Source organism: Enhydra lutris, unplaced genomic scaffold (assembly GCF_002288905.1).
Source record: "Enhydra lutris kenyoni isolate GAN:26980312 unplaced genomic scaffold, ASM228890v2 scaffoldscaffold26, whole genome shotgun sequence".
NCBI classification, from domain to species: Eukaryota; Metazoa; Chordata; class Mammalia; order Carnivora; family Mustelidae; genus Enhydra; species Enhydra lutris.
Window position 1 is genome coordinate 25,054,007 of NW_019154110.1, and position 24,387 is coordinate 25,078,393.

Genomic DNA, 24,387 nt, shown 5'->3' on the forward strand with positions numbered 1-24,387 from the left:
TGACTTAAGAGAAGCTAATAAAGAGCCTTTCCTGTTTTCTCTAGGGCTGCTATGAACTTCCTTAAGGGTAACAAAGGCATGACTAGGATTTCTGCTTCTGTAGACGCAGGTGCAAGAAAGCCTGGTTCTAACAAATCCTGTCAATGTTTTTAATGCCACCAGACTGACTAATATAGTGAAATATCTACCACGATCCCGTTTTTACTTATTCACTTGACATAATTAACTAATCTATTAAGCGTAAGGTCACAAATTATTTTTAATTATTAAGCCATCGGTCTCCATATGTTACTGTTTAGACAGCATCACCCCCTGCAGAATAGAGTTTTCAAGACTGTCATTTCTACAGCCTCAAATCTAGATCCAATTGCAGTCAGTTAAAAAGCAGATTTCAACCACACAGCTGAATGAGAAAACATCTGGACCTAACCAGTCAGAATGAGAAAGGTCACATGTTAAATCCAGATAATCTTGTTTATTGGTGTTTGAAGGTTATACACCAAGGGCTGGATTACCAGGGTCCTCCTTTAGGCTTGGCTCTGACATCTTCACTCATCTGCTGTATGTGTGACACTTTAAAATCCAAAGCTTTCAAACTACTGTGCTGTCAGTCACCTCCAAATATAATCTTCCTAATTCTAAGCCTGAATACTACATCAACCTATTATTAGACTGCTGAGTATTAGGCGCTAAATTAGATGCCATATAACAGAATCATCAGGGGTAAATGCTGTCTATCTATTCTTTTAAAAACTGTTTTCAGAATTTCCATCTGGAATTTTTCTATGGATGAAGCATCTGTAACTTTCTTTATCAAAATTAAGAAAAAGGCCTTTGATTTACCCAGAAATAAAATTAAAAGTTTGCCCTATGATAGCTTTCAGGTTAGTGAAGAAAGGAGGATTATGCCTATTTCATGATTTTTTATAATAAGTATATGTTATTTTATATACATACAGAGCCAACCCAAAATTCTTTATGTTGGAAGCCATTCTATAGACCATTACATATGGAACTATTATAAAAACAACAAAGTCTAGAAGCTGTAAGACCTTATACACTTTGGTCAGAGCTTTTTAATCTTTTGAGTTATGGACTTCTATGAGAACTGTACTCTTGGCCCAGATAAAATGCACACATGCCCATAAACACAATATTTCATATAGCTTTGAGAGATTTCCCAAACCTTGAGATTTCAGGTTGAGAATCTTTGTATTGGGCCTTTAAATAGGCTGAGGCTTAAACTGAAGGCTCCTCTGTCCTACATTGTCTATACTTTATATGACAGGGGTTGGTCTTCAAATTATGGCTCAAGTACCCTAAAAAGAATTTTTGAAAAGTTATGTTTCTCCCTTATACACAGCAGACATTAAGTGGAAATCAAGTTGACATCTACAATTTTTCATCATAGTTTAAACATTTTCTAAACAAATACAAATTTTGTTTACTATAAATAATAATGATTTAAACTGTTAATGCACTCTTTGAAATGTATCCAATGAAATATAAATATTAGTAATTTGATTTACTCCATCATAAATTTAAAAATATATAAATAAGCTTTTTAAAAAAAATTAGAAAATTTCTCCCTGAACTTCTATATCCATTTCACTTTCCCCATAGAACTTCATCCTTAGGTACTGTTTAAAGATTTATTTATGAGAGACAGAGAGAGACTGCATGCACACACACGCACATACACCCCTCTGCACTTATGTGCATGCAACTGGGGGAAAAGAGAGATGCTCAAGCAGACTCCCTAAAGAGCACCAAGCCCTACATAGGGCTCCATCTCACGACCCTGAGACCATGACCTGAGCCGAAATCAAGAATTGGATGTTTAACTGATTGAGTCACCCAGGAGCCCCCTTACATACTGTTCTTTTATTTTTATTTTTATTTATTTATTTTTAAAAGATTTTATTTATTTATTTGACAGACAGAGATGACAGGCAGGCAGAGAGGTGGGAAGCAGGCTCCCTGATGAGCAGAGAGCCCAATGCGGGGCTCGATCCCAGGACCCCAGGATCCTGACCCGAGCCAAAGGCAGAGGTTTTAAACCTCTTAGCCACCCAGGCGCCCCACATACTGTTCTTTTATGCCTGAATCTTTATTGCTCATCCTATCATACTTTTCTACAGCAACAACAATATATATATGTATAAATAAAAATATTTGTTAATATGAAGTGCTAGGGGTAGAAAAATTTCTTCTGGATTGAGTTATTATAATTATTAGCATATAATTGATTAAAACCATATAGGTATGTTACAAATCTTTATCAATAATTATTAAATATAAAAAGTAAAATTTGTTGGGAATGTATCCTTTCAAGATTTTATTTTATTTATTTGAGAGACAGAGAGAGAAATGAGAGAGAGAGAGCATGAGAGGAGAGAAGTCAGAGGGAGAAGCAGACTCCCTGCTGAGCAGGGAGCCCAATGTGGGACTTGATCCTGGGACTCCAGTATCATGACCTGAGCCGAAGGCAGTTGCCCAACCAACTGAGCCACCCAGGCGCCCCGGCAATGTATCTTTTAATGAGATGGATGAAGCAGGAGGGATTTACAAAAGTTTGATTAAAGAAGTTATCTAATTGATCCTTTAGGTGGCATCTTGGAAGTATTTACACATTAGGGCAAAGAGTAAGGTTTGGGATAGGTGAATGATGTGTCCTTCTTTTATAAGAAGGATAATTGTGAAGGATAATGAGAAGGATCATTGTGAATGGGGAGATGGGGAAGAAGAACCTTAACTATAGCAGTCTTACAAAGCAGATTAGATTTAGGAGAGAGAACACACTGAAGTTGAAACCCTGGAAATTGATTCACTTAAAATTATCCACACCCACTTAATCCTTGAAAAGTCTTCCCATATCTCAGTTTGATGGCTAAAAGAGACCCAGTGCCAAAATGTACTCACATGTGCTTCCTTACTCTGCTTAACTGACTAACAGTCATTTAGTGAGCACTTAGAACAATGCAGGGGGTGAATAGATAAATGAATGGCTGGATGGTAAGGCAGAAAGAAAAATGGACAAATACTGAGTATTAACTATATACCCCAAATTCTGGCATAAAAGAACAGTAACACTGAAAAAGATTCTACCCTCGCCATGTTGTCAACTCTTTGGTAGACAAAGTACAGTAAGACCCTGTCACAATGCAGTATGTATAAAATTGGATATAACAAGATTGGTGATGAACTTGCACTTACAGGAGCAAGTTAAAATTCTTACGTTATGGGATTCAGAAAGAAGTAACTGACTCATGATTACTTGGGACATTTTAAGTTTAAGGTATGGTCAGTTGTGTCTAGTCTAAACCTCACTGTTGTTGCTTTGTGCTTTTTGTAACCGTATCTACCAAAAAAACTCCTATTATTTCATTAACTTTATAGTAATGTGATCCTCATACTCTAAAGATAAAATGTACTTTTCTCATCTCCAACACTGTTTTCCTTCACGCAATTTACCAAAGAAAAAAGAAAAAGGTCCCCTCTGACAAATTATGAAAAATGATGAGCTAGGGAGGCAGAACAGGATTTCATTCAGTCCTCAGTCTGGTGGTGTGCTGGTAAGTGCTCAAAAACCAACTCAGAGTTGGGGGAAGGGCTTATTTGTAGCATTTGCTGATGTCAGTGGTATAAATACCACGGCTGAATTCAAGCTACCAACGTGAAGCCAGCCGGCTGACAAAATTCCTGGAAGTTTAATAAGCGATTATGAGCTGACTCTGGCACACCACTGGGATTCCTCATTTATTTCTCAGCAGGGTGCCTTCCTGTGATTACCAAATTGCACCAGAGTACACAATGGCCCAGGTCACCATGCCTGGTGCCAAACTTAGTTTGAGAAGCTGAACTTGCGAGGCAAGATCAGATGCTATGAGAATTATCAGGCTCACATGGGTGTTTCATGCACACAGCTAAACAATTGGACCGGAATTTACATTTTATTTCACACCTTGTTTCTACTCCAAGGAGGTGCAAACACTATTGCTCTACAGTTAAAAAAAAAACACAAAAGAAAGGGGGAAGGAGTCTTCAAGGACCCACTAAGGACAGTGAGCAGATCCATTTTTCTGTCAACCATTACAATTACCCATTCCTCCTTCGCAGATGCCAAATATTTTCCTATTAAGTTCCTTTTAGTTCACTGTGCTACACAGCTTGGTTAAAAAAAAAAAAAAAGAATCCAGAGATGTTTTTTGTTAAAAAGATTCACAGAGGTGTTCTGTCACCAAAAGAACGTACCCGTTTGACACAGTAGAAACGGTAAAGCCTCTGCCCATTGTGAGCACTTACAGAAATCCCCTGTGAGTGAACTTATGCAGCAAAGCACTGCTGATTTTGTAAGATAACCCCTGCATCCCATGAGCGACAGGTCTTGATCTGGGCTTGAGAGATGTAATATTTTGATAAAAAACGGCACTTCCTTTTGAAGCATATATTTGCGTGTGCTGAGCAGTACCACTGGAACCTCAGTGAGCGCCTAGGCGAGGCTCACTTGGTCTCTCCCAGCTCGCTCCAGCCATAGACCCCTCCTTCACACATCTAAATGTAGCAGTAATTAGCATCCATAAACCACAAATGTGGCTTGGGTTTTCTGCCCCCCCTTTCAGAAGCATCAAAGTAGTTTTTATTTCTCATGAGCGCAAAAATGTTGTACATCTCTGAAGAGAATGAGACTTTGACATGGAAAGCTACTGAAGACAGGAGCTGTATCTCCTGAGGTGGGAAGAATTTTTTTTCAGCAGACTTTCTAATTAAATTTTTTATCTTTGATCTAAGGTATCACAATAGAAAATAACACTGTACAAATAATTAAAAAGCAATCTATTTCATCTATTTTATTTCAGGCATATTTGATAGCTGTAAAGATTAGAGAGAGAAAAAGTATAGTCTGTTGAAGTTCCTCCCCAAAATTCATGTTTGCCAGGAAATTGAGAATGACTTTTGTAGATATTATTAGGTAAGATGAGATCACACTGGATTAGGGTGGGCCCTTAATCCAATGATTGCTCTCTGTATAAGAAAAGGAGAAGAAGGCCCCTGAAGGAGATGGAGGTTGGAGTCACACTGCCACAAGACAAGAACACCAGGGGCTGCTGGGAGCCAGCAGAAGCTAGACAGAAGCAAGGCAGGATCCTCCTAGAGCCCTTAGAGGGAGCATCATCATGCTGACATCCTGATTTGAGACTTCTGACCTCTAGCCCTGATGTCCAGTGGCTTTTATTTTATTGTGTTCCTTGGGGAACATGGGGCCCATACAAGCAATAGGGATATTCTTTCTTACAGTATGTTATAAATATTTCTTTAACTTCCGCTTTTGACTTTATGGTATCGTATCGCAATGACATTTTAGGTCCAACACAAAGGTCCCAATGTCCTTTGTATTCAGTGAAGTGCCTATGGTACCCCTGCACTCATCAAATTGCTAAACAAAACCAAAAGACTTGGAGATCCCTGGTTATTTCCTACTGTTCAAGATTAGTCTGATGAGGGTTGTGGTTGGTCACCACTGAGCAGAGAATAATAATAGTTCATAGGAGTCAATGGCCAGGCTTGAAAAAGAACTCTGAACCTCTTCATTTCTTGTGTTTTTGATCCACTTAGATTACATCACTTTATAGGGTAGGTATTTTTACAAAGATATAAATGTAGGCTATTAGGGCTTTTTTTTCCAAAAAGCTTATAATGTAATGGGATGAAAGTTTGTCATGCACAGTTTCAAACACAGTATAATTAGGTGCTTAAGCAAGTACTAATTAAACACACTCCAAAAACTCAGCCCTAAGACTACACTTGAGGGAGCTGAGATAGTACAAGGAGGTCTCATGGAGGAAATAAACTTGAATTGATGTAAATATCTCCAGTGTATTAGTCTATTAGATTTAAATTTTCAAGAAGAAAGGATGAACCAACTAAAACCAACTAAGAGGTAACACATTTAATCCACAGTTCATTTTATTTGTGACCAATTACTTTACATAAGGAGCTAATCTATGTATAAGATAAACAAAGCTGTTAGTGATATATATTTTTCTCTTTACAAAATAATAGCGTTAGACTCCCCATTGATGTTCTTTTGAAATATTTATGTGATCATTGTTCTTTCAAGGAGCAAAAACATTCTTAACTCATCACACAATAAATGTGTACGTCAGGCCAAGAGTCAGCAAACTATGATCTAAAGGACAAATCTGACTCACTGCCTGCTTTTGTACATAAAGTTACTGGTATACATATGGCCATGCACACTCATTTATATATCTTCTATGATGTTTTACACTACAATAGCAGAGTTGAGATGCTGCAACAGAGATCATTTGGTCACAAAGCCCAAGATATTTGCCATCTGGCCCGTTACAGAAAAAAATTGCCAACTCCTGCACTAAGCTCATAGGAATATATAGTTTTAAAAAAAATCACCTCTGGGTCGTGAGTTGGAGCCCCACATTAGGCCTGGGGATTACTTAACACAACAAAAACTCTAAAAAACGGTCAATATCCGGATGGTAGGAAACAAGTGAATTTATGTTAAATGTTAGTATCTTTTAGAAGCTTTTTTTCTGAATATTTTTTGTTTCTCATGCAATACTTCTAGTTGGGTAAACACTTTTTCCCCCTAAAAAATTTAGTTTTCTTTCCATAAGAGAAAAATAAAGTGAGCACTTTTAATCTTCTATAAACAATTTTCTAAAAGCTGGAAACTTAGAAAGATACAGATGACATTTCATTTTCTTTAACATATAAATCAGACATGATTACAATTATTCTGAGTTTAAAACATTCTAGGACAGATCTTAATTTCTAAAACTTTTTGGAGAACTTAAAAAAATGCTTTCATTAAACTTAAATAGAATAGGATACTCTAAAGCATGCTTTTAGATTGCTAAATTTCCTTTAAAGGTATAATTCTAATTATCTTTTCTTAAAAGATTTTTATTTATTTGAGAGAGAGAGAGAATGAGCAGTAGGGAGGGGCCCAAGGAGGGAGAGAGAAAGAGAGAGAAAAGCAGACTCTCTGCTGAGCAGGAAGCCCAATGAAGGGCCTGATCCCAGGATCTGGAAATTATGACCTGAGCTGCTTAACTGACTGAGCCACCCAGGCACCCCTAAGTCTAATTATCTTTGAAAGTATAATCCTAACTAGTTTTAATGTTTCCCTACGCTGAATGTGACAGTAGTACCTTATTATGCAACAGACATAACTTCTTCCAGGCAATGCTACTTTCCTTTTAAAAAAAAAATTTTATTTGAGAGAGAGAGAGAGCGAGAGCATAAGAAGGGGGAGGATCAGAGGGAGAAGCACACTCCTCACTGAGCAGGGAGCCTGACTTGGGACTGGATCCCAGGATTTCAGGATCATGACCTGAGCTGAAAGCCGTTGCTTAACCAACTGAGTCATCCAGGTGCCCCAATGCTACTTTTCAGTTCTATTATTTTACAGTTTAGCATGTATAACTTGTATCTACTGATCATATTTTATCCTTTTAAAAAGTAGAGTCCTGGTAACAATCTTTCCAAAGGTATATGACCCAGATTAAGTGCCAACATTAATAGTAATCAGTTTGGAGCTTAATTGTGAAATAAAGGATTAATCTTTTAATGCTAATGTCAGCCTGTTCATTTTTTTTTTTTTAAGATTTATTTAATTTAGAGAGAGAGTGTAAGTGGGGGGAGGGGAAAAGGGAAAGGGAGAGAATCTCAAGCAGACTCCCAACTGACCACAGAGCTGGAGCCCAACTTGGGGCCTGATCTTGCAACCCTGAGATAATGACCTGAGTAGAAATCAAGAGTCGGTTGCTTAACCAACTGAGCCCCCCAAGTGTCCCTCATTTCTTTTTAAATCAGAGTTAGTGGAAAAAGCCATTTCTTCTGTTTTTTCCCAAATTATTTAGAATGACTGATTATATCTTCTAGTCTCTACCAAGAAATGTTACAAAACTCTTAGATCCCTAACAACTGGGAAAAATACACTGATACTCCATTCATCAACTGACATAGAATTGGAGGTAAGGAGATAGAAATGACATTGGAAGCTATAACAGTCAAAGATGATCCAAAATGAGTGGACCACAGAGGCTGAATGTCTCTTTTTTCTCCTTGGATGTACTCCTGGAACAGGGTCAAAATTCAGAGGCCTGGAATCTATTGTATGGATTCCTATGGAAGTGCTATATCACATGGGTTTTTACAATATTTCTTTTAAATTCCTATTATCGAATGGAATTGTTTGGTTTTTTGTTGTTATTGTTAATATTTGAGTATTTATTGATTTATTTATTTTAAAGATTTTATTTATTGATTTGAGAAAGAGAAAGAGTGCACAAGCCGGGGCAGGGGGTGTGGGGCAGAGGCAGAAGGAGAGAACGAAGGAGACTCCCCACCAAGCAGGAAACCCAATGTGGGACTTAATTCCAGGACCCTGGGATCATGATCTGAGCGGAAGGGAGATGCTCAACTAACTGAGCCACCCAGGCATCCCAATATATTCATTTGAGTATTTAATCTGGTGCTCACTTCAGCAGGAAGTATACTAAAATTGGAATGACTGAGTATTTAATTTGTTGTGTTTTTTTTCTGACCACCTGAAAACATAAAATGCATAGGCTACTTCTGAATCCACAGTGACTTCTAACATAATTATAAATTTCCAGACCAAAGGTCCAAACACAAACTTAATGGCATCACCTATCAAAACTCAGAAACCCTAACTCAGAAAAATGTAAGCCAAAAGCACAGTTATCATTTGCTTCATTATGAGTGTGACTCCATGGATAGCATCTTCAAGAGGTTGCATGAAGCTGGTAGAACATTGTATGCCTTTCCTCAGCACAAATGACCACATCCTGTGCCAGGCAGCATTTTTCGTCTCTGTGGTTAAGAACTGGTACAAATGAATGTATAGCTAGGCAGAGCTGGAATGTTAGTTGAAGCTGTGATTTGAATCTCAGAAGTTTTAGACATAGAACTATATTTCTTGGTCCCTTAAGAATCTAAAACAAAAGAAAAAGATCTTGAGAAGGCCAAGTACTATTCTTTTTTTTTTTTTTTTTTTTTTAAAGATTTTATTTATTTATTTGACAGACAGAGATCACAAGTAGGCAGAGAGGCAGGCAAAGAGAGAGAAAGGAGGAAGCAGGCTCCCTGCTGAGCAGAGAGCCCGATGTGGGGCTCAATCCCAGGACCCTGGGATCATGACCTGAGCCGAAGGCAGAGGCTTTAACCCACTGAGCCACCCAGGCGCCCCCCAAGTACTATTCTAAGTGTTGTAAATACCTAGCAGTGAAAAAGCCCAAGATCCTGGCTCATAAAAGATAGAGAAAGACAATAAAGAAATAAATAAAACTCCAAAATTATCCATGGTAAGTGCCATGCAGAGAATTAAAATAGGGAATGTGTTAAAATAGTAACTGGGTTGTCAGGGAAAATCTTTTGAAAAAATGACATCTAAGATGAGATCTGAGTGACATTCATAAAGTAATAGTGATCAGATTTATCAACATAAATATTAGCATAAAATGTGTGCAATGTTAATATAAATATAGTGCTCAGAATTCACAAAAAAGCCTAAAAGTATTCCATAGTGCTGACAAAGACTATCTTTGGGTGGTAGGGAGAGAGATAAGTTTTTCTTTTTTCATTCTATGAACTTTCTAAAAGGTGATAAAATATTAAGCCATACTTAGTCTTTGTCCCCTGTTCCTGACAGAGTTCCTAAAACCCTTGGAATTTCCTAAGGGATAGGAGTGTCTTTTGTTATTCATAAGATTTCCATTCAATCACACCTGAGTTTACGCTAATGAACTTAGGGTGGGGCTTCTAGATAACCTCAGGATGGGATGATCACCTATCACTGGATCACTGCGAAGACAAAGTGATTAAGGGTTAAGGGTTTCAGCTCCAACCACCAACCTCTGGGAGGGGGAACGGGGACTGGAGATTGAGCTCTATGAAAACTTTTGAACAATGAGATTCAGAGAGTTTCTGGATTGGTGGACACATCAAGAGGATGGAGGGTTATGTGCCCAGAGAGGGCATGGAGCTCTCATGAAGTTGTATCCTTTATAATAAACTAGTAATAGTAAGAAAAATGCTTTCCTAGATTCTGTGAGTCATTCTAGCAACTTATCAAACCTGAGGTGGATGGTGGTGGAAAACCCTGCATATGTAGCTAAGCAGGACAGAAGTGCTGGTAATGTGGAGACCTGGTAGCTTCAACTGGTGTCTAAAGTGAGGGCCGTCTGGGGCACCTGGGTGGCTCAGTTGGTTGAGTGTCTGCCTTTGGCTCAGGCTGTGGTCCCCAGATCCTGGGATTGAGCCCCCATCAGGCTCCCGGCTTAGTGGGGAGTCTGCTTGTCCCTCTCCCTCTGTCCTCCCCTCTCCCCTGCCTATGCTTTCTTCCTCTCTCTCTCTCAAATAAATAAAATTTAAAAAATAAAATAAAGTGAGGTCACTTGTGGGACTGAGCCCTTCAACTGTGGGTTCTATGCTAACTCTAGGAGTTATTATTACGAGAATTGAATTGAATTTTTGGATGCCCATTTGGTGTCTGGAGAAATTATTGGTGTTGGAAAATAAATCCCAGAATTGGTGTCAGGGATGGGATTTGTTAAAACAATCTGGGCTCATGGAAACATGTGGTTTGGGAAGAGAAAAGAAGAAAGAGCAAGGAAGGAGGAACCTCTGATTTCCTGGCCACATGGTCACCCATGTTATGGAAAAGCAGCTGTGTTGTGATCAGTGACTAAAGGTAAAATTACCAAGGGTTTTCAGAGATAGATCTCCTTCCTGTGGAGCTGGATCACTGGCTGCATAAGGAAACGCAAACTAACAGGAAAAAAGTGAAATTGGTTACTGTTAACTGAATTAACTAAAATGAAATGAAAAAAGAGTGTTAGATCAAACCTTGATGTTGGACCAAGCTCAGAATTCAGTCACTTTAAGCTTCAGATACTAAGCTCAAAGCTGCCCCCAAAGGTAAAATTTGAGGGAACAATAGAGAGTACCTCTAAGGCCTCTGGTCCCAAAAAGATAGTTCACACAGTTGGAGGGCAAAACCAAGAAACTACTGAAACCAGGGGATATAGTGTGAAAGGGCTGGTCTCATTTTGTGAATCAGTATCATTAGCTCCTGAAGAACCATTACTAAAATGGACAGTAAGAGTGACTAATTTAAGGGAAGTGTATTTGGTTTTGATTCTATAGAGAAGAAAAGCATGTTTGGGTTGATATCCAACCCACAGCACGCTATGGAATAATCAGATGGCTGTATGTGATCCAGACACACAGCAGCCTTGTAGACTAGATAAAAGCCACTGTTAGAATCAGTTTACTCTGAGAAGAGGACTATCTGACCCCCTCTATAAACGCCAGTGGAACATCCAGATGAAACAGCTGATAAACTTTGTATGCAAGCCATATGGGACTGGCTTTATGATAACAGAGATATTCATTCATTAAATATGCCTGTTCCCAAGGTCATGATAAATGCTGTGGTTTAAGGGGGTGTTATAAGAATGTGCATATTGGATATGGTATGGTAAAGTTAGTAAAGCCATAGGAGGAGATGAGGACAAAGATTGGAAAGAAGAAGTTTATTATATTCACAGGACCCATAGAGGGGTAGTGCCCTCACAGGGCCACAGAGGAAAGCACCAGTGTCAGTCAGGAGGCAGAAAAGAGCAGTTAAGGAAATCCTAGGCCAGAGTTTTTACTGGAGTTTCTGAGAAAAGGCAAGGCAGGCAGAGTAAACAGTTTAGGATTGGCTGCTTTAATCCTGGAAGACTTTGGGACACAGAATGGTCTTTAGTTACCTGATATACTTGGCTGTGGGATGATTTGGGGCAGGGGAAATATTAGCTTGGTATATGAGAAATAGGTAAGGAGATAGTTGGGAGTTACAGGCTCTGGACTGATTGGTTTGTATATGAAAAGCATGATCCTGGTTAACCCTTCTGCCATCTGTAAGAATTGGCTACCCCTGGGAAAAGCAATCTTTTCCCAGGTCTATAAAAGCCTCAAATATCAAAGCATACAAAAATAAGACAATACAATTAATAAAACTGGTCCTATGATGAATGGATTCCAAAGAGACAAACACAGAATCTAAGAAAACACAGAATAGGGAGCCTCTTTTGTATGGGTACCCCATGTAACCTTCCTACTCCAAAATCAAGCAACAGTAGAAGAAACCAGAGTGAATCTGCAGTCTTAGCTTCCCCTCTTGGGTTTTACAGAGGCTAATGAAAACATTAAGTTAATTAATGAGAAAATGAGGAAAGGCAGAAGGGAGAATCAAGGGAGTTGTCCCAACAAGGTGGAAAATTGTAAATGGTTACTAAGAAATAAGAAGAATAAAGGAAACATTGGTTAAGGCCAAAACAAAGAAAAAGAAAGAAAGGGGAGAGTCAAAGGACTCATCTCAGCAGGGTGAAAATCTTTAGATTTTTATTAAGAAACAGGATAAAGGAAACAGACATTGAAGGGTTTGAAACAAAGATCTTAAGACAACACTGTGCAAGATTGGGTGGACCAAACAGTCTTCCTCCATTAAAGCGCCCAAACAAGTCCACTCTATTCATTCCAGTGTAGAGGAATTTACAAAACCAAAAGACAAAGATTACAAACAGAAATCTGATCTGAAATTAGCTAAGGCAATAGGCAGATTAATCTTTGTCATGACAAAGGGGACAGGGCTCAGCCTCTCACTAGGGATGGAAAGCCTTCTGCACATGAAAGGGTAAAATGGTCAGGGGGTGGAGAAGAAAATTTTCTGGGACTCCCTGACATGGCAACCTCATTCACTGTGGTATCAAAACTTGTTAGTGGGGTGCCTGGGTGGCTCAGTTGGTTGAATGACTGCCTTTGGCTCAGGTCATGATCCTGGAGTCCCAGGATAGAGTCCCGCATCGGGCTCCCAACTCCATGGGGAGTCTGCTTCTCCCTCTGACCTTCTCCTCGCACATGCCCTCTCTCACTGTTTCTCTCTCAAAAAAAAAAAAAAAAAAAAAAAAATTAAAAACAAAACAAAGCAAAAAAACTTGTTAGTGAAGCCCATCAGGAATATTCACTTTGAGAGAATATAGAAATGTTTAAGGGTTGATAGGATTAAGGTGGAAGCTTAGATGGAAATAGGAATGTTTAAATAGGCTCTATGTGAAGAAATTGTGTCTCCTTTACCTGAAAGTATTATGAGAATGGATATTATGTCTGACTGGGGAACATCTCCCTTACTTCATTTTATAAAACCAAAACCTGTTGATAGGTCACAGTTAGGAATGGAAGGGTTGAAGGATTAAGGCAAAAGTCTGGAGGAAAGCTAGTATGTTTGAAGCGGCTGCATCTCTTACCTGAATGTCTTATGGCCATGGATACTGTGTGTGACTGGCGAATTAACTGTTTCTATAAAACAGAAGGCATGTAAATCTGTCCTATTAATTCAAAATGCTAAATGGGGATGGATGAGATTGCCCAAGTCCACAGTGAGATGAGAAGTGGCAGTGCTGGGTGGGGACAGAGTCTGTGTGGTAGCTCTATGTGGAGCATAAACTGGGGTTTATGACAAAAGCCTGAAATTGCTTCCCAGCAGCTGTTAGGACTATGGAATGGAGAATTCCATTTGAAGGGCAATTAGCAGCCTGCTATTGGACATTAACTGAAACTGCCCCTATGACTGCAGTGCAAAAACAGTCTTAACATCTGAAATACACATACTGTCTTAGGTGATGTCACAGAAATGCTCTAAGACTTTTGGGAGAGCAATGCCCAGGAGAGTTCCATAATAAGACAGAAATGGTTTATACAGGATTATGCTACCTGAGGCATGCAAGCAGGAGGTACTCACAAGCAGAGAGTCTTTTCCCCTAGGGACCGACTTCGGAACAATGTGAAGCTATATCATTACTTAGATGGTGCATGATAAACAGCTGTGACTGAACAACAAAGAGCTGCTTGGTTTATGGGTGGCAGTTCCAAGGTAAATGAAAAATGTCCTGTTTGGAAGACCACCACTCCGACTGAAGATGTAAAAACAAATCAACTCAGTGGATGAATTCCATGCTGTTTTCCTAGCAGTGATGGAGGAATGGAACAATGACAAAAGCCTCTATCTACATTTTGGGTTTTACCTGAGTCATGGGTGATGGCCAGTGGCCTGGCCATAGGGATAGGCAGAAGGAAAACTGGTCTTTTAAAGGGATGTCCATTGAAAGCATGACCATACAGAAATCAGTATAGAAATTTGAGGGGTTCATTAAAGTAGGATATGTTGATGCCCATCAGAAGAATCCCCTCCCAGGCTTGGAAGGTCATTAGAACCAAGTGGATATCACACTGTACTTATTTGAAGTGACTACCTGGGTTCATGAAAGGAGGAGACATTTGGGGACCACGGCAATACAGAGGGCTGAATCTGGACATATTCCCTTTGCACTCAAAATGCCAACAAGAGAGACAGAGGCAGCCTATGTCTATGGGAAAGAGTCCTCAGAGGGAAGGCCCCTCCCACTAGCAAGTAAATTATACTGAACCAATGCCAGTAACCAGGGTAGAAGGGCTACAAATGGGTTTTATTAATTTTTTTTTAAAGATTTTGTTTATTTATTTGTCAGAGAGAGAGAGAGAGAGCAAGCACAGGCAGACAGAGTGGCAGGCAGAGGCAGAAGCAGGCTCCCCGCCGAGCAAGGAGCCCGATGCGGGACTCGATCCCAGGACGCCGGGATCATGACCTGAGCCGAAGGCAGCTGCTTAACCAACTGAGCCACCCAGGCGTCCCACAAATGGGTTTTAGACATTGATTCTGGACTGTGCATTGCTTACCTGGTGGTAGATGCAAATGGTCAGAGTATTAACAAAAAATGGATTGGAAGATACTGTACCAATTTGGACCACCAAATCACATTTCTTTAGGACAAGAAATACACTTTACAGCCTATAATATTAAATTACAGGCAGAGAGATATTGTCCTCAGAAGAATAGTTTCATAGAGAATTGGAATAGGCAACCGAAATGTTTAAAACAGGGGAACTTGTAGGCATGAAGGGCTTGTGTATATGTCTTTAAGAATGTGTGCTCACACTCAACATGAGCAGGGCTAAGGGAGTATCCTCACTGATGGGTTCCTGTTTTTCTGGTGGATCTGGGGAAGAGGGTTGGGGGAGGGCACTAATGTGACTATGCAATTTCTTTCCATGGGAGGAATATATTGGTATGACTATAATTCTTCCCAAGGGGAGAGGACACTGGTTTGATGACCATACTTTTTTCTTTCACTCAACTTTTTTTTCTTCATCACCTCAACTTTCTCTTTCCTACTTGATGGAGTAGTCATGGGATAGGGCTGCAACAAGTGCTCGAAACAGAATGATTCTGAGGCAAGAAACTACAGTTTTAAATCTTAATGTTGGAATAGCTAAAGGCCTGATAGCTCAGGTTATGCCTTCACTCCATTTACCCAAACTGAAGGTAACAGTGAAACCAGCTCTGCTGCTAGTGGTATAAAGAGTCAGCTGGTTTTGTACCTGAGTACCTCTACCCTGTACAAGAATGGATTGAGGGGGAGGCACTTGCTAGACTAGTATTGCTGCCTGCTATCTAGACCAGCACAGCCATTAAACCTAAAGTTCCTTCCAAACATGGAAAGGTTCAGGTAGAAATGAAGACAGAATCATAGCTGAGGGTAAAGAAATGAATCAAAGGGTTACGTAATGAAGGAAATCCAGTATTACATTAAAATCTCAAGAGAGGCTCAGGGCAAGAGGATAATATATATTGTCTCTCAGTTCAATTATACCAGATGCTGAAAAGGGGAAGCCATATATTGCGGAGACCAGTCCTGTTTTTGGAACCTGACAAAATCAAATGGAAGCTGGCAAATCTAAGTGGCCTCACCCTGGGAGACATTTTCATATGATACGATGATGGGCTGGAATAATTATTAATGACTGAATATGACTGTAGTAATGTGTCAGTTCCTTGACTTTATTTATTTTTAAAAGATTTTATCTATCTATCTATCTATCTATCTATCTACTCTATCCATTCATCTATCTATTCATTTATTTAAAGCCCACGAACAGGGGGACGGGCAGAGGAAGAGAGAGAGAGAGAATCTCAAGCAGACTCTGCACTGAGCATAGAGCCAGACACAGGGCTTGACAGGGGCTCAATCCCATGACTTTGAGATCATGATCCTGATACTGTGACCTGATAACCCACTAAGCCACCCAGGCACCCTACCAGTACCTTGACTTTTACAATCCTTTTGCTGTAAGAGATTCATGGTCAAAGACCAGTGGGTAGCTTATGGTAAAATACAAAAATATATTTGGTCTTTGTCCTAGGTTCCTGGCACAGGAGTTCCCCAAACCCTTGGAATTTCCTGAGTGATAGGAGCATCTTTTGTTATTCATAACAATCTCCTTTTGATTGCGTCTGAGTTTATGCTAATGAGATGACTTTGGGTAAGGACCTTAGATAACTTTAGGATAGGATGGTCACCAGAAAGACAAAGCGATGGGGTGGGATGGGACTGAAGACCGAGCTCTATAAAAATTCCTGAACAGGGACACCTGGGTGGCTCAGTTGGTTGGGCAGCTGCCTTCGGCTCAGGTAGTGATCCCGGCGTCCTGGGATCGGGTCCCGCATCAGGCTCCTTGCTCATCGGGGAGCCTGCTTCTCCCTCTGCCTCTGCCTGCCATTCTGTCTGCATGTGCTTGCTCTCTCTCCCTCTCTCTCTCTGACAAATAAATAAATAAAATCTTAAAAAAAAAAAAAATTCCTGAACAATAAGTTTCAGAGAGTTTCTGGGTTGGTGAACACATCAAGATGATGGGAGGGCGGTGTGCCCAGAGAGGGTATGGAAGCTCCATCCCCTCCTACTCCATACCTTGCCCTATGTATCTCTTCCATCTGAGTTTGTAATAAACTAATAATGGTAAGTAAAGTGCTTTCCTAGATTCTAGCACCTTATTAAAATTGAGGGTAGTAGTTGTGAAAAACCCTGCATATGTAACCAGGCTGGACAGAAGTGCAGGTAATGTGGATACCTGGTAGTTTCAACTGGTGTCTAAAGTGAGGGCAGTCTTGTGGGACTGAGCCCTTAAACTGTGGGTTCCGTGCTAACTCCAGGAGTTAGTAAGAGAATTGAATTGGATTGTTGGATGCCTAGTTACTGTATGAAGAATTGGAGAACTGGTTGTTGGTGTTGGGATATACCCCAAACTTTCCCTAATGAACATTCCTTATTTTTAAAATGGAAAAGAGGGGTGCCTGGGTGGCTCGGCGGGTTGGGCCGCTGCCTTCGGCTCAGGTCATGATCTCAGGGTTCTGGGATCGAGCCCCGCATCAGGCTCTCTGCTTGGCAGGGAGCCTGCTTCCTCCTCTCTCTCTGCCTGCCTCTCTGCCTGCTTGTTATCTCTGTCTGTCAAATAAATAAGCAAAATCTTTAAAAAAAAAAAAAAAAATGGAAAAGAGTCAAATACACATTTTAAAAATGAAGTTGGTATACTTGAACTCTGAATAAGCACCTCAAATTCTCAAAGTTTGCTGATATCCTTTGGCAAATAATTAAATATTAAAAAATATTTTAGAAATTAATATGAGAGAGAGACAGAGTGTGTGAGAAAGCACAAGCAGGGGGAACGGCAGAGGGAGTGGGAGAAGCAGACTCCCCGTTGAGCAGGGATCCCGATGCAGGGCTCCATCCCAGGACCCTGATATCATGACCTGAGCCAAAGGCAGACACTTAACCAGCTGAGCCACCCAGGAGCCCCTAAATACTAAGTTTATAAAATGAAGAAAACTTAATTACTCCCAACTCAATCCATAAATCCAAGTTTTCCTTGGGAGATCCTGATTTCTTCTATATATTAAGCCTCAACCATATCTATAACTATTTTTAGTCTGTAACAATGACTCACCTCCTAGATCTTCATCTTCATTTGTTGGGCCTTCTGCACTGTCCATATTTTCTGTTTCATGTGGTTTGGTTAAATCGTAGTCATTCAAAATCACTGGGCCTTCTAGAAGATAAAAAGAATTTTAACTGTGTAGGCCAACTTTAAAGGATTTTTACAATATAAAATTTTTTATATATAAAAATGTAATATTTTTATTAAGTAGAATCCCATTTTAGCATAATCTCTTAATGACCCAGTATCCCTTTCATATATACCCCAAGTGGAATATATGTGAAAACTCTTAAGGTTCAGAAATATGCCCAGGGTGCACCCAAGTTAAAATGCATTCACGTTCTTTCCTGGCAGAAATTCTCTCTCTTTTGGTATGTCTCACAATATTCAGTAGGACGCTATTGCTATTTATGAACAAGAAGCATTTATGCAGTGTTGAGAAATACTGAGCTCAACAACACTGGCATAACCCAATTTGGGAAACATGTTTTCCTGAGAGAAAACCCATAAGCAACAGTATATCAAATCTTATTTTCCTTTTCTGTTCACATTATAAATGTGATTCTGAGGAAGATGTATTGACCCTCGTGTTCCTTTATTTCCTTGAACATTTACTAAATGCAGACAAGGCTACAGATATGAGTAAGTCATAATTCCTGTCCTTAAGGAGCTTATAATTTGCAGATGTAGATAAGACAAGATCATAACTATAATGCAAGACTCAGACAAGAGATAATACAGGTCTATAATGCAGACTCAGACAAAGGAGTAAGGGAAATATAACGTATTACAGGAGTTCATAAGTGAAAGGGAACAGACATAATAAAAGCATGCTTAAACAAATAGCAAAGATATTAAAAATCAAGTTTAATAGAAATACATTTAAATATATTTATATATTATATAAATACTGATAATATTAGATGTTAGAAAAAAAGGAATATGTAGCTGGTATTATTTCATATTCAAGCATGGTAGCTTAAAAAGATGTTAACAAAAGAAATAAACTAAAAACTCATTCACTTTCTATCAAACTCCTAATGTCCTTCCTAATGTTCAATGAAATATTTATTGAGTAACAATTACATACAACAAATAGTCAAAGATACTGAATCCTATGGCTTTTAAAGCTAAGCGAAGTAGGAGAAGTGACTAGAAACTCTTGGGTGCATTCCTTTCAGATGCACCCATGACTGAACACATGGAGCTGGACTTTTGCTGGAATCCAGTAGTAAAATGGAAACATATTTCATAAAATCCATGATGAAGAAGTGTTAAAAATATGGTTATCATGGACTCATGTTTTTATTTATAAACACATTAAATTGCTCATTTCTGCATGTTGTAATATATACTCTGTGAACTCTAAAACACTGTTCTAAATAGTAGCTCACTTTTCTCAAGCTCAAAATGACTAATATAAAGTGCACACCTGAACAACTAACATGAGGTACAGGTTCAATTAAAATATAAGGTTATAATTGACAATATAATTGACAAAAAGATACTTGAGTGATAAGTTTTGTAATATAGCATTAATTTTTATCCAAAGTGAATTAATCAATCCAGAGAACATAGAAGTTATTTTTAGGAAAAGATTTTAAATGTTTATAGTTTATTCTGGAACAGGAGTCAGCAAACTATGGCCTGAGACCCAAATCTAGCCATAACTTGTTTTTGTATGGGCCCAGGAGGTAGGAATGGTTTTTATATTTTACATTTTTAAACATTTATTTAAAAAGTAATATGATAATTGACTCTCTTCTTGACTTATTTCACTCAGCATAATCTCCTCCAGTTATCACATGGTTTCACTTACTTGTGGAGCATAAGGAATAACATGGAGGACATTAGGAGAAAGAAAGGAAAAGTGAATTGGGGGAAATCAGAGGGGGAGATGAACCATGAAATACTGTGGACTCTGAGAAACAAACTGAGGGTTTTGGAGGGAAGGGGTATGGGGGTTAGGTGAGCCTGGCAGTGGGTATTAAGGAGGGCAAGTATTGCATGGAGCACTGGGGATGGTACATAAACAATGAATCTTGGAACACTGAAAAAATAAAATAAAATTTAAAAAAATAAATAAAAAGAAATATGAAACAGAGACTATATATGGCCCACACAAAGTCTAAAAATGTACTAACTTTCCCTTTACACAAAAAGGTTTGCTGACCTCTATCTATGGTGAAAAGCACAAGTAGATAAAATAGAAGCTACTACACCATTCAACAAAAACTGTCTTTATTTAAACTAGTCCATTAAAAAAATTTTTTTAGGGGTGCCTGGGTGGCTCAGTGGGTTAAGCCGCTGCCTTCGGCTCAGGTCATGATCTCAGAGTCCTGGAATCGAGCCCCGCATCGGGCTCTCTGCTCGGCAGGGAGCCTGCTTCCTCCTCTCTCTCTGCCTGCCTCTCTGCCTGCTTGTGATCTCTCTCTGTCAAATAAATAAAAAAAAAAAAATAAAATCTTAAATAAAAAAAAAATTTTTTTTAAGGAAAAAAAACAACAGTGATCAACATTAAGTAGGGTGTGATTTGGCCCAATAATGCCAAAGAATTTATGTAATCTAAATGGATGAGTTATTTTTGTGTCAGAAAGAGAAAACCAAATTTTTTCCAACATACTTCCATAGCATTTTTACTGTGATCAGAATATTCTTCTACCTTTGGTAATTTCAGTAAAGATATATTTCTAGAAAGACCTGATGTTACCTGTGGACACAGACTGTTCCTGAGTGCTTTTCAGTTCCACATTTGTTTTTGTATCTGAAAAGAAAAAGGATTATAAATATTAGCTACTTAGAGTAAATTTTTTTCAGATTTGGAGCATTTAATAAGGATACCATTTTGGAAGCTTTAGCAGATTTCCTCTTCAGAACAGGACTGTTCTTTCCTCCCTCTATCCTCCCTAAAAAGTACCTCAAGGAGAATAAAAGGAATTATCTATACAGTAATTGTATTTTAAAGAAACAAAGAGAAAAAAATTATTACTTTGTACTTAACATTTCTAGTACTTTTCCATTTTTTCCTGAAGACATGAGTTCCCATCTGATATCATGTTTCTTTGGTCAAAAGAGCTTCTATTAGCATTTCTAGTCATGGAACTATGTGAGTGACAATTTTTCTTGGTTTTCATTTATTTGTAAATATCTTTATTTTGCCTTCAATTTTAAAGGTTTTTATTTATTTATTTGAGACAGTGAGAAAGAGAGACAGCAAGGGAGGAGTGGGGGGAGGGACAAAGACGGAGGAAGAGGGACAAGCAGACTCCACACTGAGTGTGGGGTCCGACGTGGGACTTGATCTCGGGACTGTGAGATCATGACCTGAGCAAATATGAAGAGGTGGATGCTCAACAGACTGAGCCACCCAGGCATTGCCCCATCCCTTTTTAAAGATTTTTATTTAATTTCATTTTTAATTTTAAAGGATATTTTTACTTGATACAGAATTCTGGGTTGACAATTTTCTTCTAGCACTTTAAAGATGGCATTCTACTACTTCCTTATCTTGAGTATGGGTCCCATTTTCCCACTTCTTCCTATGACTTAATGATTTTGGATTGTACCCTGGACATTATAAATGAAATGTTACAGAATTTCTGGATTCTGTTAAATTCCTCTGGAGAGTATAGGAGTTTTTCTTTGTTTAGTTTACTTTTTAAAGCATGCAGATAACTTGCCTAGACTCAAACTCGAATTCTGTCTGTAGTGAGCAGCAACTAGAGTAATCAAATATTCTAGCATGCCTGGAATTGAGGATTTTTCTAGATCAGAGAACTTTCATAGTCCCAGGGAAATTGGCACAAGCTGGTATCTTGCAGAGGCATAAATCTCTGTTCAATATTTTAGCCTCAGATGGGCTGCTCAGAGTGTGACCCCATATATGTGTGGTTCAGTGATCAGCTAGAGATCTGGAGCAGCCAGAGAATTTACAGATAAAAAAGCCATCTGCCTCTTTCATACCAAGATTTCCCTCCTTACTTCCCAGATTGCTATAGTTGCTATGGCTTCTTAAGCTAGTGTAACTGCAGATTATCTACCCAAGTTTTGGTCACCCTGAGGCTAAAACTGGTGCCTACCCTTGGGTTAAAGCAAACAAACATAAAAACAGGTTGGTTCTGACATTTTCCAATGCCTTCAGGTAATAGATTTTTTCATATTTTGTCCACAATCTATCATTGTTATCTGTTGGAAGGCTGAGTCAATAGGAGGTACTCCTCCATTGCTGGAAAATCTTCTTTGTTCTTTAGTTTAATGATGATCATATACCCAAAACTGTTCAGGACAGTATTAATTTCAAATATTCAATACTGTTGTCTGGTCATATTTTAATTTTTGTTTTGAAAAATATAGTCACTGTATTTATATTCTATTTTAATTTTAAATTTTTAATAGATTATCCATTAGATGATAGCAGCAAAGCATAAAGGCAGGGAAAATACACATATTTTTAAAATAAGCAAAGAAGCAGCCTGGTATGGGGTGTCAAAACCTAAGATGGGAGAGAGCAATATCTATGCAAGGAAGGGACAGAGCCCAAGGCAGGCTGCTGGAGACCAACTACCCTGAAGAGTATGACATATGGAATGGGCAGTCTGAATGAGGTAAGGACGGATTCTATACGGAAAGCAGACAAATGGGAAACCAGAGCCTGAGTAGGCTAAAGAGGGCATTCAGGCAGGAGAATTGCCTGACCTGGAATGCTGGAGTCAAAGAAGGATAAAGAAGGTATCCAAGATAAGGGACAGCTTAGCATGAGTCAGAGCCTAAGCATGATACATAGGATATCTATGCAGAGAGGTGGTCTGGTGTGGGTTTTAAGAGTCCAAGTGGGTTAAGCAATGCACCTACATGGGGACAGTGGGCAGAGCTTCCATGCATAGGGGTGCTCCAGTGTAAAATACCAGAACTTGAGTGGAATAAAGAGGGCATTTACATATTAGGGACAGCCTTGCATGGAGGTGTCATAGCCTGAGCAGTTGAAAAGAATGTCCAAATAGCACCATAGCTATTGTACAGGATGTCAGAACCCAAATAAGGTAAGAAAAGCATCCATGCTAAGGAAGGGATGGTAGAGGCAATGGATGATTGATTGTATAAAGAGGCTTGATCAAATAAGTAAATATAGCAAGGATAAGAGCCAGATTTTTCTCTGTCAGAGAAGGGAGTTACAAATACAAAAAACCCTGTGGTACTGGATTGGAAATGAAGGTACTGGTGTGAACATGTGACTTCTACTCTATATAACAGATATAAAATACAGATGTAAATGTGTGTATATGTATATGTATATATATATAGTCCCTAGCCCTGTCCACTGAGAGTACCTGGGAGCAATAACACCACAACAACTTCTGGCATCCAGATATTAACTTCTAAATATCATTCTCCGCTTAAAGGAACGAGGCTCCTTGGAGAAATGGCTTGAAGAAATGGCAGGGAAAAGTATAAGATGGGTCTGGAACATTTTGTTGTGTCGCAAAGCAAGGAAATGCTTCCAGAATGAAGAGAATATGTTAAAGGATACAGAAATCATCTTGAAGGGGTTTCCATTGGGCAAATCTGAGACAGGGGAAGTATCCAAATAATAATGATAGTACTGGATTATAACTTACTGAAAAAAACAAATTCATGAGTCCATATTGACATTAATAAGTAAGTAAACTGAAAGTCAGATGGTGAATGGAATATTTATATAGTTTCAAGGTGCTTCTCCCAAATTACTTATTATTACAAAGATGAAAAGAGCACTACTGTAACTAAACAAAGTGATCATCATCAGTAATGGGACAAATGAAAGTTATGTGCCATCTGATAACAAAAGGCAGCATCACTTCTGTGATATTTCTGCCAAACACATATAAGATGAATCTAACCATGAGAAAATGAACTCTAACTGAGGAATATTTGACACGATAACTAGCTTAGTAATACCCAAAATTGTCAAAGTCATGAAAGATTGAGGAACCAAGAAATTGTTCCAGACTGAAGGAGAGTGAAGAGACTTGACAACTAAATGCAATGTGTGATTCTGAGCTGACTCCTCCTGCAGTAAATTAACACTGTTGAAACAAATGGAGAAATCTGAATGGGGTCTGAGGATTAAATGGTAGTAATGTATCAGTGTTTATTTCCGGATTTGGACGTTGTTTTATGTTATGTAGAAGTAGTACACTTTAGTACATTTCAGTTTTCAAGTGTGATAGGGCATCATATCAGCAACTTAGCCTCAAAATTCTTGAAAAAATAGTTTTTGTACTGCACTGCAATTTTTCTGTAAGTTTGATAGCGTTTAAAAAAAGTAAAAAAAAAAGGGGCGCCTGGGTGGCTCAGTGGGTTAAAGCCTCTGCTTTCGGCTCAGGTCATGATCCCAGGGTCCTGGGATCGAGCCCCGCATCGAGCCCCGCATCGAGCCCCGCATCGAGCCCCGCATCGGGCTCTCTGCTCAGCAGGGAGCCTGCTTCTTCC

At 39.0% G+C, this 24,387-nt stretch overlaps 1 protein-coding gene across 1 annotated transcript in view; it reads right to left on the reverse strand.

Annotated features, from left to right (window-relative positions):
• Nucleotides 1-24,387, reverse strand: part of LOC111151473 (IKAROS family zinc finger 3) — a 92,939-nt gene that overhangs the window by 48,717 nt on the left and 19,835 nt on the right. The window contains exons 2-3 of the mRNA XM_022509484.1: nt 20,630-20,683; nt 17,929-18,030 (exon numbers count right to left, since the gene is read on the reverse strand). Of these exons, the coding sequence (XP_022365192.1) occupies nt 17,929-18,030; nt 20,630-20,683 (156 nt within the window). The remainder of the gene's footprint in view (nt 1-17,928; nt 18,031-20,629; nt 20,684-24,387) is intronic.